Source organism: Sinohyriopsis cumingii, unplaced genomic scaffold, assembly GCF_028554795.1.
Source record: "Sinohyriopsis cumingii isolate HCF-2022 unplaced genomic scaffold, ASM2855479v2 utg000940l, whole genome shotgun sequence".
Lineage (NCBI taxonomy): Eukaryota > Metazoa > Mollusca > Bivalvia > Unionida > Unionidae > Sinohyriopsis > Sinohyriopsis cumingii.
The window spans coordinates 1,729,155-1,747,256 of record NW_028315945.1 but is presented as its reverse complement, the minus strand read 5'-3'; the positions used below and the strand labels follow the sequence as shown (position 1 = coordinate 1,747,256).

Genomic DNA, 18,102 nt, shown 5'->3' with positions numbered 1-18,102 from the left:
TGATTTGCACTTTATATCGCAGGGCCATTAAAAATATTTTTGCCTAAAATTCTCTCTCGGGCCGGATATAATTGTACGCCGGGCCTGATGTGGCCCGCGGGCCTTGAGTTTGACACATGTGAGTTAGAGGCTTCGGTTTGACGTTATTGGCCTTATTTTTGTTTCATTTTCGTAGGAAGCTTTATTTTTTAAAAATGGACCTTCCAGCAAATGGTCTGTTCACCCTCTCTGCTGCTAAGTTCAGAATATTTTTAGAGCGCTCCTTAGCTCGGTGATGTGTTGATGACCTATAATCGATAATCGATATGCATATGAGTCGGGTTCGCTGCGCCTCATACTACTTTTGTTACACTGCTTTTGCAATACAGAGATGAAGGCAGAGAGCATACATATCAAGGAACCAGACTTGGGGGATTTCCAGTAGACAGACACGTCGAAATTATGTCAGTTGGCCTTAGTCTGGTTCCCCGCTTCGTACGCTCCCTGCTTCGTATGCTCCGCTATATCTATAACGTAGTGCAACGCAGGGAGCATACGAAGCAGGGACCCAGACTAGCCGTAACTACGATTCACGTGATATAACTACATGATGCAATAGATAAAAATAGCACAAAGACTTCCTGATCGGTGAACATTATCCTTTTAAGATGAATGGTCTCTATCATGGTAGTGACTCATAACAGATACGTTTTTTATTTTTATTTCCTTCTGACTATTAATCCTGTGGTTGGCCGATCTGTATCATGCCCGGCAGGCCAGTATTGGGAAAACAGTACCGACACGTGTTTATCTTGTAGTTTAATCTGTGAACACGCTGACCTAAGGCGGACGAGAGAAAAATGTATCGCCGAGTGTCCTGGCTATATGCCAGGTGAGTATTATCCAAGATGGCATTTTAAAGTACCTTGTTATATTCAGGACGGAATAAGATGGTGGCATGTATTGAATTTATAAGATGGTGGCATGTATTGAATTTGAGTGCTTACACCCCTACCCCCACCCCGATAATGGTTGGCTACGATGTTGTAGCTTCTACATGGTCGAGGCTCGACTGATAATCAGCCTCGCACCTGTGATGATATTGATTTTCGGGTTAGGGGCTGATATCACAGATTCATTAAAAGTTGCAGTTATTTTCTTCCAATTCTGGCTGCACATCGTATCATCTCTAAAACTAGAGCCAATCAACAATCTTAAGCATAATTTTCGTTCTCAGTGACCCAGAATTAGTCAAGTTTGACGACATTTTTTCGGAAGCATTTTGGTTGTAGACCAGTGTTATAGGTATGTGTCTAAAATGTACGCAGGTTTGTTCGGAATGATTTGCATGCAGGAAAATTGCACATTTAATGAATAGGTGACATCAGGCCAACATATCGTCCATCAGTATCAACACAGATTCAGGGGGGTTGATTTATCAGACTAGGTCGAGGCTAGAAATTGATCCTTTAATTGGAATGGAGCTGTTAAAACTATTGTCAAAGACAAGGAGATTACCCGAGTATAAATATTTACCAAAGCAGAGTTACATTTTTCAAGAAGTTTGACTAATGATAAAATTATTAAGCATGTTACAAGGTAAATTACAATGGTATGATGACATTAATAAAATTTTGACCAACGTTACTGATTGGAAAACAATATTACCAAAATGGATTTTTTTTCTTCACGAACTGTATCTTTCTTTCATTTCACAGATGATAATGATTTTTGACAAAATTATTCTATGTGCATGACTTGATGTTGATCAGTGCAAACAAATGTTGTTGGTATTACTTCATTGAGACTAGTCCTACAATGTAAGAACTTGACCCTGATATTTATGTTTTGCGTGTTGGGACATAAATATCGGGGTCGAGGTCTAACATTGTAGGACTACATTGAGACGTGCATTCTCTTGTGAATTGTGAATATAACACTGACCCAAAAGAGGGTAGCATAAAATAATTAGGATGCAGGATGATACACTTAATGCCTCCAAACAATACTTAATTACTCCCGTTTAAAGGCAGGGCATTTTACACCGAAAACGTCCAAATATACACCAAATACCACACAAATATGAATGGCACAGGTGCTTGATTCTATCAGTTGAAATGTGGAAACTAATAATAACATCTATCCCTACTCCCAACTAACTGTTAAGAGAGTATTATCATTATTTTCTGCCTTTTGACTTGATAGAATCAGGTGCCTGACATAGATGGATGGAATCACAAGAAAGGAGGTAATTGCCAAAACAGACTTTGAATTCTTTGCCTGTGCAAGATGCTTGTATTCAGTAGGAATTTTTGTGTTAATCTGCTTATTTATAAATCTAAATATTTATAGGGACATAAATATGGGGTATTATGCTATTTACTATTTCTTCAGGAAACAAATATATTGCTCATAATTCCAGACACTCTTATTAGTGCACTATAAAATGGAGCCTATTTTGTTCAAGAAAGTCTTTTCGTTTTTTATTATTATAAAGATTTAAATTACGTCTTCATGTCCATTTTTGTTATTATTATTTTTATTATAATTATTATTAATTATTAGGTTGTAATTAATTTTTTTTAATTGATTGTCAGCAAGTCTGTTTAGCTTGATCAATATAAATCTTGTTTTCTGTGGTTCTATCCTCTTTGCAGATATGCCCATACATATACTGTCCATTTTAGGACCAGATGGGGTTGAGGGAGGGTTGCTACTTAGCCCTACTTGCCATTACTGTACTTTATCAGTTCAAATTTGGAATGTTTTGTACAATTTATGCAACCTGTGTTGTCCATTACCAGGATGGATGCTGAAGGTAAGCAGAAATTTCAACTCACACCAATATTGTTTTGAAAATTTTAAACAATATTTATCAATGTATACCTAAGGCTGAACAATATTATGTTATGTAAGATGTAGTAAAAACAATGCATCTCTTTCAGTGAAGTGTATGCTGCAGTCTTTTACTCTTAACACGTGTGATTTCTGATTGACAAATTTTACAGGTAAATTTAATCTTCTATGTTCACGTAATAAGGTATATCAAATTTAGCTCATTTCCTTCAGTATCACGTTACCTTTATGACATTTGATAGCTGCCACAGTTGCAATCTTGATCATTTTATTATCATCGCTTCTTCTAGAGGGATGGCCATAAGTTTTCACCAACAATACTCTGGATTTTAAAAAATGGTCACAATGACTCCTATGTTGACTTGTTGCACCCTAAAAGGAGTCATATCAATAGAAGGTTTTCATAAAAATACTATTTTTGAAATCTCCTTGGTCTAAGGATGATTGATGGGCAGCAGGCAATTCAGATTTTTTTAGCAGATAAAGCCCCCAAAAATCAACAAAAGTTGACCTTTTTCTTTTTTTATTATTGTTACTGCATTGCATTGATAAAAAAGAGGGAGGAGGTAATGTGTAATCTTCACATATCTTTAATAATTTCTTGAAACCTTTATCAATAATGTATTGCCAGCAAAACTACAATTTTTGGAGAAATAATCCATTTAATGACAAATGTAGTAACAAATGACACATTCCCAACTTATGAATTAAATCTTACATGTATATAAGTAAATAACAAAGTTGAAACAACACCTTCCTGCCTCAGTCCACTGGATATATGGAACAAATTGGATGATGCGCTTACCCACTGGACATAGTACAACAGTTTGCCATGCCAAGTAATTACAGTATGAATTATATAGAAATGTATTTAATTGTTGAGTATGTCCAATGATTGATCTTATCCAATGTCCCACTTAAAAAACATGGCTAAAAGTTAAATCAGATTAATTACATAGAAGCTGAATTTTGTAATGTGCAAAACTGAGCAATGTTTAGAGTGTATATCTTGAAAAACACATAATAAACATACAGTAAAACAAAATATAAAATAAAAAGTTAATGTTTTTAAAGTGTGATTAATCAGGGACTTCAAAGTTCAGCATAAAAAGTCTAGCTTTGTAGTTAAAAAAGTACAAAATCTAAATTACTTATGAAGCTAAAAATGTATGTTGTTAGTTTTGATTGTCAGCAGTCTAGTCTCATAGTACATCAACTGTTTCAACTTTCAGAGTCTATGCAAAAGCTTGTAATTAATTAACAAATTAAAAAGCAGTTATCTGGATCAAAATGTGAACAATTATTTACTCAAAAATTATAGAATTTAGATAAAGATTGTCACAGAAACATAATCTTCTTTAGCCATGACATTCTTGTGCTTTGGACATGTAACTAAAAGGCTGAGGGTTTGACTCCTGCTATTGACTCAGCTCATGTTGGCTGCTGTGGTGTCTCCCTGCATTTTACTCTTACTGCCTCAGCAAGATAAAGCTTTCATGTTCAGTGTGCCTTAAACACACACACCAAACTGAGAGATTGAATGGTAATTCCTTGTGTGCTAGCCTAGTATTCTGGTTTTTGCTCTTAAAAATCTAAGTCATGAAAAGCTATCATACTGGAAGTATGCTGATAGGTGAAATGTATGACTCCTTATTTAGTTTTCCCATTTATGCAGTACATTGTAGGAATGGTATTGTTTAAAGTGAGTCCTAACTGTTTAGTAATGGCAACAGCATTTATTAAAGTCACTGATTTTTTTGTTGGAAGAAGATGACTACTATTCAAAATATATTGCATTAGTTGTAGAATTTTATTTAATCATGTTATAATTTTTTTATAATTTAAAGTATATTTTGAACTTGCATGCTGTTCAGTATTGTCAGACTAATTCATCCTTACCTTCCTGCACTGTGAGTAAAACTGTTCTGCTCCCAAATGTGATGAGCAGCAGTATATTTAAATCTTTTGTTTTTCTCTCAACAGTCCCTCCTGTAACCAGGAGTGCAAGACCGTTACAGCAGACTAGTACATCAGGTCCACCTAGTGTGACAGATACACAATCCATGGCAAGAATATATATAGTGTTGGTTTCTGCTTTGTTCATTGTGCTAGTGGTCATAGGGATCATTCTTGTAAGATGCTGGCCAAACATCAAACCTATTGCACTATGCAGTTATAGGAGGGGTGAAAATCAAGGTAGGTATACAGAAAATCACAAGTAACTTCTTAAGTCCTTTTTCCATCTTGTTAAGTATTAGGGTTTTTAGGCATACTGTTTTTTTTACTTTATAACATCAGTCAACATATTACTATACATTATAATATCAATCAAGATATTAGACACAAAAAAATATGTCCTTCCAGTCAGCTGACCATCCCAGTTTTCATTGCCAACCCTAGCACTTTTTCCTACCAGAGTATATTGTTTTTTAACAATTCCAGAAATTGATTTGTACATTTAACTGAATAGCTTCTGCCCAGTACTTGAAGCCTTTAGTACATTATCTATACCAATCATAACTGTATATATATATATATATATATATATAAAATGTTTTTAAAAAAACCTACCTACCTACCATAATTTTAAAGCCAGTGCAGTAGGAAAGAAATAGATTTTTTGGCCTTACCACACGTTATAGTATCAGTCAACATATTGCTATACATCATAACATTAGTCAACATATTATCATGCATTTATTGATTTTTCAATAGTATTTAGCCTTGAAATGATTTCTTGGGTCACTGCCCAGTCTGGATGTGTATAAAATGTCGTGTTCTTGATAGCAACCGAGATGCAAGGCTGTATTATCAGAAGTGATGGTGTAAAGGAAATGTATATTGCTGCCAGTAATGATAACAATATTGCTGCCAGTAATAATAACAAAATTTGGGTGATTTATCCATGTTTACAATAGGTATGGATAACAAGATTGGTAAAGATACAAGCTGTCTTGTAAATGATACTGCTAAGACTAACTATGAAACCAGCTGCTTGATCCATAACATTTAGAAATTCCACATCAAGACAAAGCTGTGCTAAACTGTTTCTAAAAGTCTGAAAGTAGTATTTCAAGCTAATGAAATGGTGACAATTTTTGAACTGGAAGATTTATATACTATTAATCCAAATCTTTTTTTCTAGAAACAGTTGATAAACTTAGAAATGAGATAGCACTAAAAGAACTAATAACAGTATTTCAGTTGAAGAATGAATTAAATATTATCAAGAACTTTATAATTCAAGGATTTGTTTGGTTTGATTTGAAGACTTATTATAAGAACACAACCTGTGTAAATAATCTGCCAAAAATGATATCGTGTTGATTTTGCCTATTTTACTATATCCTGTTGAAAATTCATTCTAATAATAGAATTATATAAATTAATATGCATTGTCTTTACTCCATGTCGATGATATGAACCAGTTTGTAAAGTTTTATAGGGCTTGGATGAGAAATATATAATCCATCATATTCAACAGTGTAGGATAGGAAAATTCCATATGAGGGTAAAAATTGTGTTTTAGATATGAGGCTGTCCCAATTATCTGACCCAAGGGTGAAAGTTTCCTATCCTGCTGTTATGTATGTTTAATTTGCAATGTGTACTTGGCTTTATGCCATGACTATATATATATATATATATATATATATATATATATATTATTCACTGGAATTACAAAGTGCTCTTTGATTTTAAGACTAAATTACTATTATGGAAATTATTGTGAATTTATTCAAGGACAGTTTGGAATATATCATTATGATACATCAAGACTGTTGGTACATTAGCATATTTGAGACTACTGGCACATAATCACATTCAGTATCGGAATTTGTTTAGAGCACCACTGGAATTCATTAGGAATACTCAGTACATTTTGATATGTGATAGACAGGGTTCCTGCAAGTCCTGGAATCTTGACACTGATTAAAACAACTTGATTTGAACACAACACATTTATGATCAATAAACAGCTTCATTTTATCTAACAAGAGTAAGTTCCCCTAATAGTAGGTCTTGCATGATTTCTATTTAATTCGATTCAAAAATTCATATAGCCAGCCATGCTGCTGCAAGTAGTTTTACTTGACAATTAAAGATATTGTTGTCTCTGAGTTTTGTGAAATGGCCTTGGAAAAGCTTTAGAAGGTCATGGAATTTGCTTTTGTTAAGTCTGCAGGAGTCCTGGATGGAACTTTTTGGACTATTTGGGATTTAATTCACAATACTTTAAGTTCATTTTAATTTTTCACTTTGTATTCTTGGAAAATAAATTATTTGTTGAATTTTACAACACTTATTGGTCTTCACACATTTCTCTTACTTAGTTTGAGACTATATAGTCATAACACTACAATGAAGCTTACTGATGGATTCCTTTTCTCACATTTCTTAATTTTAAAAAATGAGGGCCAAAGTAAAAATGGTGTTGTGTCAATACTGCTGTAAAATGGCAGAACACCCCCTGAGGATTTTTCAATTGCAAGATATTGCATAAAAATTAGATTTGCACGGAAAACTTAAGTGTAAACTTTCAGTAATTTTTAAACTCATTTTAGCTTTCAAAAGAAGTAGTTGAAGTTGCGATGGTGATGGTAATGTTCACAGGGCTGGCATTAGGCTGATTGGACTGATTTGGCCCAATCGGGTTATGTGTATACAGTGTCCCGCATGTTGGTAATATATATATATATATATATATATATATATATATATATATATATATATATATATATATAGAGAGAGAGAGAGAGAGAGAGAGAGAGAGAGAAAAAGAGAGAGAGAGAGAGAGAAAAAGAGAGAGAGAGAGAGAGAGAGTAATTTTAAAGAGATGGAAGAAAATTTTAAGTTCAGTATCATATAAAACTTGTTTAAATGTTTAAAAGTTTATTTCAAAATGCCATGCTCACAGGGTATCCAGTGTGTAAATCCAGAGGGCACAGCCAAAATAACCAAAATCAGGCCCCGTGTTTGCAAAGGCTGTTCCTGAATGCACAGCATCGGTTTAAAATCAGATCTCCACTGTCCTACATGATGATCTAACAGTGACCTCTTAGGGGTCATGTTCTGGTGACCTATGTTGTTACCATAATTTATCATTTTATCAGCCAAGTAGATGAGGTCTCATATCTTTGCATTTTGAAGACTCAACAGTATGACCAAAGAGCATTAATGTGTGCCGAATGATTTGATTCATTTTCAGATTTCTGAAAGCTGCATTTCCATTCGCTGAATCAAAGGTCCCCAGAACATGACCCCTAAATGGTCGCTGTCAGATCTTTTACATATGAGAGTGGAGATGTGGTTTTAATCGAACTGTTGAATTGTGTACTGCAGATAGCTTACAAAATGATACAAATATGAAGAAGTAAAAAAAATAAGTTCACTTTTTCCATAAGATTAATCGAGATAGAAAAAATAATTAAATAGTGATCGATTCAGCTTTGATCTAGAATTGTTTTACCCTTCAAAAATAATAATGTGAATATGAATTTCTTTAAAAAATCATTTACAAAACATGACTTTTCAACTCACAATGGACAAAAAAAAACTACATGTTGGTTGATTAGTACAAAACAGTTTGTTTGTGGAACACTTAATTTCAGTGTTCGTTTTAATACATAAATGTGTTACGGTTAATGTTTATCTTGCTCATTGTGAAAGAATGTTCATGTAATGATTGAAATTGGAAAGTTTTTGCTACTTTGTATACACTATGCTCAAAATAGTCCATGAGGACAAACGTTCCATGTTAGGCAGGATAGAGTTATCCTGTACTAGAGTTACACACTGGAAAATGCACTGATAAAGAAAATGATAAATATAGCTCTAGACCTAGAGAGACAGCAAGCTCAGCCAATCTGATGCAAGGCATCTCATAAATATGCACATATTTCACTTATTATATAATACAACAGTGATAATAGAACCTCAGGGTACTCATGATCACACTCATCAAGCATCATGATCACACTCATCAAGCATCTTGATCACACTCATCAAGCATCATGATCACATGATCACACTCATCAAGCATCATGATCACACTCATCAAGCATCTTGATAATATAAGACTATTAATCTCATGGATTTAAGCCTATTAACCAAGATGGATCAAATGTGGATGAGAAATAAACCCACAAGAGTATTAACAAGCTGGACTAATCAGATGTCAGTATGCTCACTATTGAACTCATCTGAGATGATAAGGATATTCAGTTATATGCTAGATTTGATAAAAATCAAATACAAAATATGGACTCTAACAGTTAGCCAAGCAGATTCAAGATCACGTAATTAATATATGTGAATACTGCTCATCATGAATTCTTTACAAATTGTGATGATGCAAGTTCCTTTTCCAAGTTGAAATGAAATCACATCACTAGTATGGACTACAGAGTGGTAACAAGCAGCAGATACATGGTGCACCAAGCATGAGGGATGCTTGGTCATAGCATAGGTTCACTTTACCTTACATGTGGGACACACAGCAATAGCTTAAGCTCATTGGGCCTTGCATGAGGGACACACAGCAACAGTGTAAGCTCATTGGGCCTTACATGAGGGACACACAGCAATCGCATAAGCTCATTGGGCCTTACATGAGGGACACACAGCAGTAGTGTAAGCTCATTGGGTCTGACATGAGGGACACACAGCAACAGTGTAAGCTCATTGGGCCTTACATGAGGGAGACACAGCAATAGCTTAAGCTCATTGGGCCTTACATGAGGGACACACAGCAACAGTGTAAGCTCATTGGGCCTTACATGAGGGACACACAGCAATTGCATAAGCTCCCTGGGCCTTACATGAGGGATGCATGGTCACTGAATAAGCTCACTCAGCCTCTCAGCCAAGTCAGCTATAAGTGACAATAGCATACTTAGTTAACTGTTAAATATGATATGTAGTAATTTGTGAATTTCCCGAAATATAGACTATATCACTAACTTCTTCAGTGTAGAAGAAAATAACCTATATCATTGTGAAAAATGCTTTGGAATAATTTTCAGTAGCTCTGTTGGTGACTTATTATCTTCTTATTAGGACACAGTTTACATCAACACTTTGAAGATTATATAATATGAAAAGACCAGGTTATTTGTCATTAAAACTCTAGTGGAAAGTAAAGTTTTAATTTAAAAGTATTTTGCTGTTTTATCTACAAAAAGCCTTCGACTTAAATATGGTAGAAATGCTTATTTTGGTGGAAAGACTTAATGTTGTGGGAATGCTTATTATGGTGGAAAGACAATGTTGTGGGAATGCTTATTATGGTGGAAAGACTTAATGTCGTGGGAATGCTTATTATGGTGGAAAGACTTAATGTTGTTTGAATGCTTATTATGGTGGAAAGACTTAATGTTGTGGGAATGCTTATTATGGTGGAAAGACTTAATGTCGTGGGAATGCTTATTATGGTGGAAAGACTTAATGTCGTGGGAATGCTTATTATGGTGGAAAGACTTAATGTCGTGGGAATGCTTATTTTGGTGGAAAGACTTATTGTCGTGGGAATGCTTATTATGGTGGAAAGACTTAATGTCGTGGGAATGCTTATTATGGTGGAAAGACTTAATGTTGTGGGAATGCTTATTATGGTGGAAAGACTTAATGTCGTGGGAATGCTTATTATGGTGGAAAGACTTAATGTTGTGGGAATGCTTATTATGGTGGAAAGACTTAATGTCGTGGGAATGCTTATTATGGTGGAAAGACTTAATGTCATGGGAATGCTTATTATGGTTGAACAATTATTTGTTTTTCCGCAATTGCCACTCATTTGTTGAAATGAATAACATAGAAATAAAAACAGTTGCTGAGTTACTTTGTTTGATCTTCAATTGCTTTAATTTGACTAAATAAATTATAAAAATATACACAATTCTATATCTTTTTCTGCATCTTCTAAAGATATTTAGGCAATAACATTTTAAAGGTTTTAACATCATGTTGTTAATATCTCATGAAAAATGTTGCGAGTATATCAGGTATTAACCTAATCATTTGTTTGTGAACTGAATACAGATTACTTGCAATGGAGATATTTTGTTTGTTTTCATAAATTTAAAAGTTGTTGAATGAAAATTTGTATTTCTCCATTACCAGAAACATTTATATAATATTATTTTAATTATAACAAATGTAGTTTTATAGGATGCTGTAATATAGCTTTTAAAATTACACTAGTTTTAGCACAATCATAGTCTATTTTAACTGCACATTTACTATCTTCTTGTCTCAACTGCTTTTCAGAAGTATTATCACATTCATTGCAGGTTTCTAATGTAATGTATTATCAAGTAAAGAATTATTTTAACTTTACAGAATTCCAATGTAGTACATGTATTATCAGGTAAAGAAGTATTATCACATCTATTACAAGATTCTAACTGGGTCCAAACAAATGGCTCTATTCAATCCAAACACACAAACACACAAGCCACCAAACAACTCTATCAACAAATCAGTAAAAGTAATGGATGTATCACAACTCCAAACAGCACCAATAAAACATGTAAAACAAGCAAGATTAATGCAAGTCGTACCAACAACAGCAAACTCCAATTCAACCAACATCACACTGGGACCCCAATTTCTGGTCAAAAACACAGACCAAACAAACCACAAACCAGAAGACATAACTAACACATACCCCCACCCTACCAACGGAAACTACTAGAAATACAAAACTACACTCCAGGGAACAATATAAATACAATGCCAATACTATCGCCAATCCTCTTCAAGGAAGCGGAAAAACCACACACAAATGAAGATATAGACACCACTATTCCAAACCTAACAAATGAATTTGACAGTAACCTACTTACCTTAAACTCCCCACAATTAGACCACATAACCATAACCAGCACCACAAACTTCACCAAAAATGAAATAACCAATCCTAGAAACATGCAAACAAACCAACAACAGGAAATCAAGCAAAAAACAATAAATCAAAACATTAGGAAAGAAACTATACACTCAAGCCAAACTCCTGGACCATCATTTTAATAACACCAGTGGAATCACCAACCTATGGGAACAAATCCAATGAACTAGACACTACCAAACTACCCAGCAGCATCACTAATAAGGCAACCCAAAGACCCCAAACAACCCAAAACCCCCAAAACACATACCTACGTAAAGACAAGGGCACGCTAAAACCCCAAAACAACCAAAAGCCTCCCACAAGTAAGGTTAACTCAAAATAGGAAATAAAACAACAACAGAACCCCCAAAACAAAATTCACAATCGTCATTCCATCGAACACACCATACATAAGCAGCAGATGCAACAGAATTACTAGTCTAAGTATCAATAGTATTATGACAGTACTGGCCAAAATTCACACTGGACAATTCAAACTGATAAGACCAAGGCGAAACTACCTGATTGTCTAATGCAGCACAATTCAACAGGTGGAAAAATTCATCCAGATTGAAACTATAGGCCCAATAAAGATCAAAGTAGAGAAACACCATAGCACTCAAAGGAAAACACGAGTCACTTCGAACTCCAAACCCAGTGAAACCACAACTAATCTGGCTGAACCCACTAAAACCACTATCTTTAAAAAAGTAATAGCACTAAACGGATACAACAAGGACATAAGCAATGAACTCCTACTTCATAAACTCACAGCAAATGGAACACAGACCACCAAAGTCTATCGTCTTAAAAATCACAAGGGACAAGGAACAAACAAAGCAGTTATAGAGGCTACCGAGCCAATACCCTCAATAATAAAACTAGGACAGTCAGGAGTGTACCATAAGCTGGAAAACTACATAAATAGGCCAAGATTTTGCACCAAATGCCTGCATTGGGGACACAATGGCCTCAGATGTAGATTCAAACAAAGATGCAAGTACTGCGTAGGTCAACACAAAGGAGAATGCCACACAACTAAACAAAAATGTGCTAACTGTAAAGAAAACCAGTATCCTAGATCGGCAGAATGCAGATTTGCAATAAAAGAGAAACAAATAGTGGACTTAATGAACGAAAAACACCTCACCTACCATTCTGCCAAAAACATTATCTGTAAAAACAACCCCAACACACCAAAATCTACCTCTGAAACAATCAATGAGCACCAAAACTCTCCACACAGAATCAGAAGGGAAAACATTGCACCACAATACATACCCTCGAATCAGGAAACAAAAGAACCAAAAACTACAATACACATTGTAACAAACCAAGACCACCCTGATAACACTCCAGATACAAACAAAACTGTCACCCGAAACATCCCCAAACCTAACACACACCCCAACACAGAAAATAATACAGGAAGTAATGAACCTAACAACAGGAACCCTAATACAAGATCTCAATAGCATAATGAGAACCCTCAAAACCATTTTCACCATGCCAGCTGATTGGACCACAAGACTAACAGATAAAGACAACGTCAAAAATGGATAGTTCAGAAAATAACAAAATCACCATCTGGCAATGGAACTGCAGAGGAATCTTTAAAAACCTATCAGAACTACAGAACAAACTGAATAATATGGCCGTAAAACCAAACGTCATCTGCCTACAGGAAACCGTCATACAACAAGAACACAAACGCCTGCACAAACTACAAGGCTATACCCAGGGAATCTTTAAAAACAGATCCAAGGGGCAGAAAGGGGGTGGACTAGCAATTTGTTTGATAGATACACTAATCTACTATGAAATAATAGAAGTACCCCCTAACCTAAACATCAATAATAGCATCGAAATAATGTCAGTAATGATAAATATAGGAACCACAAACATTCAAATAATAAATGCATATGACCCGGGGGTACCTTCTGCCCTACCAACCTAATCTCACTAAGGGCAGTCACTAATAACAACAACAACAATCTAATCATCTGTGGCAACTTCAACGCACACAGTGAATTATGGGGAGGTAAAAAGAAAGAGCAAAGAGGGAAAATGGTTCAGAAATGGATAACTGAGAACAATTTGGTCATCTTAAATGACAGGTAGAACACTAGATTAAACCCTGAGGATAGCACTCTCTCAGCCATAGACCTAACCATCACTACCCCAAAATTGGCTCAAATCACAAATTGGTGGGTGGATCAAGAAGATACATTAGGAAGTGACCATTTCCCCATCTCAATCAATATTCAAACAAAAACTCAACACATTCCAAACGAAACCCCACCTAAATGGAGGTACCAACAGGCAGACTGGGACCAATTCCAGTTATTACTAGCTAGAGTAAATCCTGATAACTTAGAAAACCCAAATATTGACATGTATTATGATAACATAACATACACAATTATAGAGGCAGCTAACCGATCCATGTCAAAGACAACTAATATCCAAAATAAAAACCCTGTACGATGGTGGACTAAACAGTGCACTATAGCACATACAGACAAAAAAGGGCCTTAAATAAATATAAACATACCAAGAATTCTATCTACTTCCAGCACTATAAAGATAAAGAAAAAGCACTGAAACAAACTATAAAAACTGCTAAAATTAATCTATGGCAAACCTTTTGCTCAAAACTGAGTCTAAATTCAAATTCAAAACAAATATGGGACAAGATAAAAGCCATAAAAGGGAAAGCAACTACCTCAGCCCCAAAAATTAAAAATGCCGTAACAAATAAAGATAAGGCAGACCTCCTAGCGAAGCATTTTTCGAACATGAGTAGCAACAATAACCACACCAGAAACTTTCAAGAACACAAAAAACTAACGGAGGAAACCCAACCTCAAATGTTTCAAGATCAAGGAACAAAAGAATCTCACCTAAACAGCGACATCACAGTACATGAATGGGAGATAGCCCTACGATCCAAAAACGAAACATCCCCTGGTAAGGATCAGTTAGGTTACATTATCTATAAAAAAACTACCTATTAATATAACAATAGCCATAATCAAACTCTTTAATAGGATATGGGATAAAGGCCAACTACCCACCAAATGGAAACAGGCCATAGTAATACCAATCCCCAAGCTAGGTAAAGATCCCAACAACAAAAATTCGTACCGACCCATCTCCCTTGCAAACAATATTTGCAAAATAATGGAGACAATAATCACAAATAGGTTAAAACACCACCTAGAAAGCAATAACCTACTCTCCATAAATCAATGTGGCTTTCGGAACAAACGGTGCACCACTGACCAACTTCTCAGATTGGAAACAGACATCAAACTCGCTTTTAACGCACATAGGAAAATCGATCGCAACCTCATAGTTGTTTCTCTAGACCTAGAGAAAGCGTTTGACCTAATATGGACCAATGGACTAATGGCCAAATTAAACCAATTTGGAATAACTGGACGCTTATTCAACTGGATTGGCGATTTCCTCACAGGCCGGAAAATTACCACAAGAATAGGCAACACCCTGTCGGAAGAATTTTCGCTTGAAAATGGAACACCACAAGGCAGTGTAATAAGTCCCCTACTATTTAACCTAATGGCAAACGACCTTGACTTCAATGCAGCCTCCACAAAAATAAACTTGTCACAATTTGCAGATGATAGTGGCATATGGAGGAATGGGAATCCTGCCAATAAAACAGTAGTTAAAGAAATCCAGCGGAGCCTAGACAACATAGGGAGATAGGCAGACAAATGGGGTTTCAAATATCTCATGAAAAAACTGTGGCAATCATATTCACCCCCAAACGAAATAACAACCTTGTCTATCCAAACTTCTATATACAAAGTCAATTAATCAAATACGTAACAGTAGTAAAATTCCTAGGAATGTTCTTTGACAACCACCTCACATGGAAACAGCACATTGAACAACTCATCCAGAATTGCAAGATCTCAATTTAGTCAGGAACATCACAGGGACTGACTGGGGCTCCAACCAGGAAACCCTCCTCACGATATATAAAACACTAATTAGATCAAAACTGGATTACGGTTGCCAAGCGTATAACTTGGCTAAGCAACCTGTACTACAAAAACTTGACACTATCCAGAGAAAAGCTTTACTATTATGCACAAGAACACTCCCCTCAACATCATTAGAAGAACTACCCTTAAAATTACGTAGGCAAGAACTGCTCCTTCGATACTCCATTCAATTAGATACCCACCCATTCAACCATCCCACCAAAATAGCTATAAACAAGTGTAAAGTTGTCTTCAAACCCAAAATCATACCCACCACACCAAGTGGCAAAGTAATCCTTGAACTAAGAGAAAAGATACCTCTACTAAAAAACAGGTAACAAACAATACAGACCAGAACAAATCACCATGGTCACAAAAACCACCAAGGATTAACACTGAAGCTACCAAATTAGGCAATAAAGAAGGACAAGAAAACTTATTAAAACCTGTACTGGTAAACGAAATCAACCAAAAATACCCGGACTATGTTAAAATATATACCGATGGATCAAAAACAAACAACCCACCAAGAACAGCAGCAATAGTCATCCCTGAATTCAATATACAAACGGGATCCAGATTACCTGACTATTGCTCCATTTACACCACTGAATTCTGGGCTATACTTGAATCACTACAATGGATCAAAAACAACCAAATACCTAAAGCAGTCATTATAAGCGATTCCCTAAGCATTATCAAATTGATCCAAAATCGCAATATACACTCTAGGGAACAATTCTTCGACAGAGCATGCCAATTAATCGACGATATCACCACAGCACATCAATTAGTCGAGCTCATGTGGATACCGTCGCACATTGGAATCTCTGGCAACGAAACAGCAGACAAAGTTGCACAAACCAAACTAGGAGATCAAAACTCTATCAAGCTTAACTAAAAACTCTACAGAAGCACTAAGCTTTGCACAAACATATATAGACCAAAAATGGCAAGATTTTTAAAACTCCTCCACAAAAGGTAAAAAGCACCATGAAACCCAAAAAAACGTAGATAGGAACATACAACTACCTAAGGGTACCTATTTAGAACAGAAAACGATAAACAGGATAATAACTGGAAAAACTAAACTAGCAAGCAGTTTTGGAAAGTTTATAGGACCCAAACCAGCAACCATTAACTGCTTTAACTGCTACACCACTTAAGATCTACACCACATATTCAATATATGCCCAAAATATCAACCCGCTAGGAAAATATTTATCAAAAACCAAAGAGAGATTGGATCATCACACACATACCCAGAGTTACTTGTGGACTCTAATAAAAATAAACAATCAGCAATATAAATAAATTCATTGACTCAGCAGGACTTAGGAACAAAATATAATTACTATCCCCACAAAACCAAAAGACCCAGTCACTAGCTAAATAAATTTAGAAGCCCCCACATAAAAACCCATAACATATCATTCAATTTTATTAAAATATAAATAAATAATTCACTTACGAAGCACCTATCAAAAACTAAGCAAACCGCAAAATTGGATGTCCTAGACGTCCTTAAAGAACCGAGTAATCAGCTAGGACTCCGGTCCTAGATGTCCTTAACGAACCGTGTAATCGGCTAGGACTCCGGTCTCTTGCTAAATAAAGTATAAATAACATTCAATCTCTAAAAACATTAATAAATAAATAACTTAAAGAGGCAATATCTAAAAACTTATAAATAACATAACGTAGGAAGCATACCCTAAACACCTCGACTAGTAACAACATAATCACCTTGAAAATCTCTCTTCATACATGATTTCTACTAACAACCTCTATGAACAGCATAGAACACCCCCCTTTTTAGAACATTTTGAAGAAAATGCAACAAGAAACCAGCGATGTGAAGCAACCAGGACCGTTCCCGAGCTCTCCTTCTCATTAATGACAGCCAACCATTCAACTGTAAAGGACCTTTATGGACCCACAGATTGAGGCCAAACTATCAGGGTTCCTTGAACCCATAAAAGCTTGGGGGAGGTGGCACCATTCCCTTACCCAGGAACAACTAGCAGGCTGTGGTGCAGTCAGAAAAAAGTGGCACATGCACAATTGTGTGCACGCCACTATAATTAAACTCAGCAACAACAACAACATCAAGTAAAAATGCATTATCACATCTATTACAGGATCCTAATGTAATACTGTACATGTATTATCAGGTAAAGAAGCATTATCACATCTATTACAGGATCCTAATGTAATACATGCATTATCAGGTAAAAATGCATTATCACATCTTTTACAGGATCCTAATGTAATACTGTACATGTATTATCAGGTAAAGAAGCATTATCACATCTATTACAGGATCCTAATGTAATACATGCATTATCAGGTAAAAATGCATTA

The 18,102-nt window shown here is 35.4% G+C and overlaps 1 protein-coding gene across 4 annotated transcripts in view; it reads left to right on the top strand.

Moving 5' to 3' along the window:
- The first annotated feature begins 511 nt into the window (after nucleotides 1-511).
- Nucleotides 512-18,102, top strand: part of LOC149772988 (uncharacterized) — a 42,230-nt gene continuing 24,639 nt past the window's right edge. For 3 of the 4 annotated variants that reach the window (XR_016417517.1, XR_016417516.1, XM_089947017.1), the window contains exons 1-2: nucleotides 517-871; nucleotides 4,819-5,031. Coding sequence is in view for 2 of the 4 variants with exons in the window: in XM_089947017.1 (XP_089803143.1) it covers nucleotides 652-871; nucleotides 4,819-5,031 (433 nt within the window). In the remaining 2 variants the exon portion in view is untranslated. Of the gene's footprint in view, nucleotides 872-2,636; nucleotides 2,798-4,818; nucleotides 5,032-18,102 lie in introns of all 4 variants that reach the window. The other variant, XM_089947018.1, reaches the window with a different exon arrangement.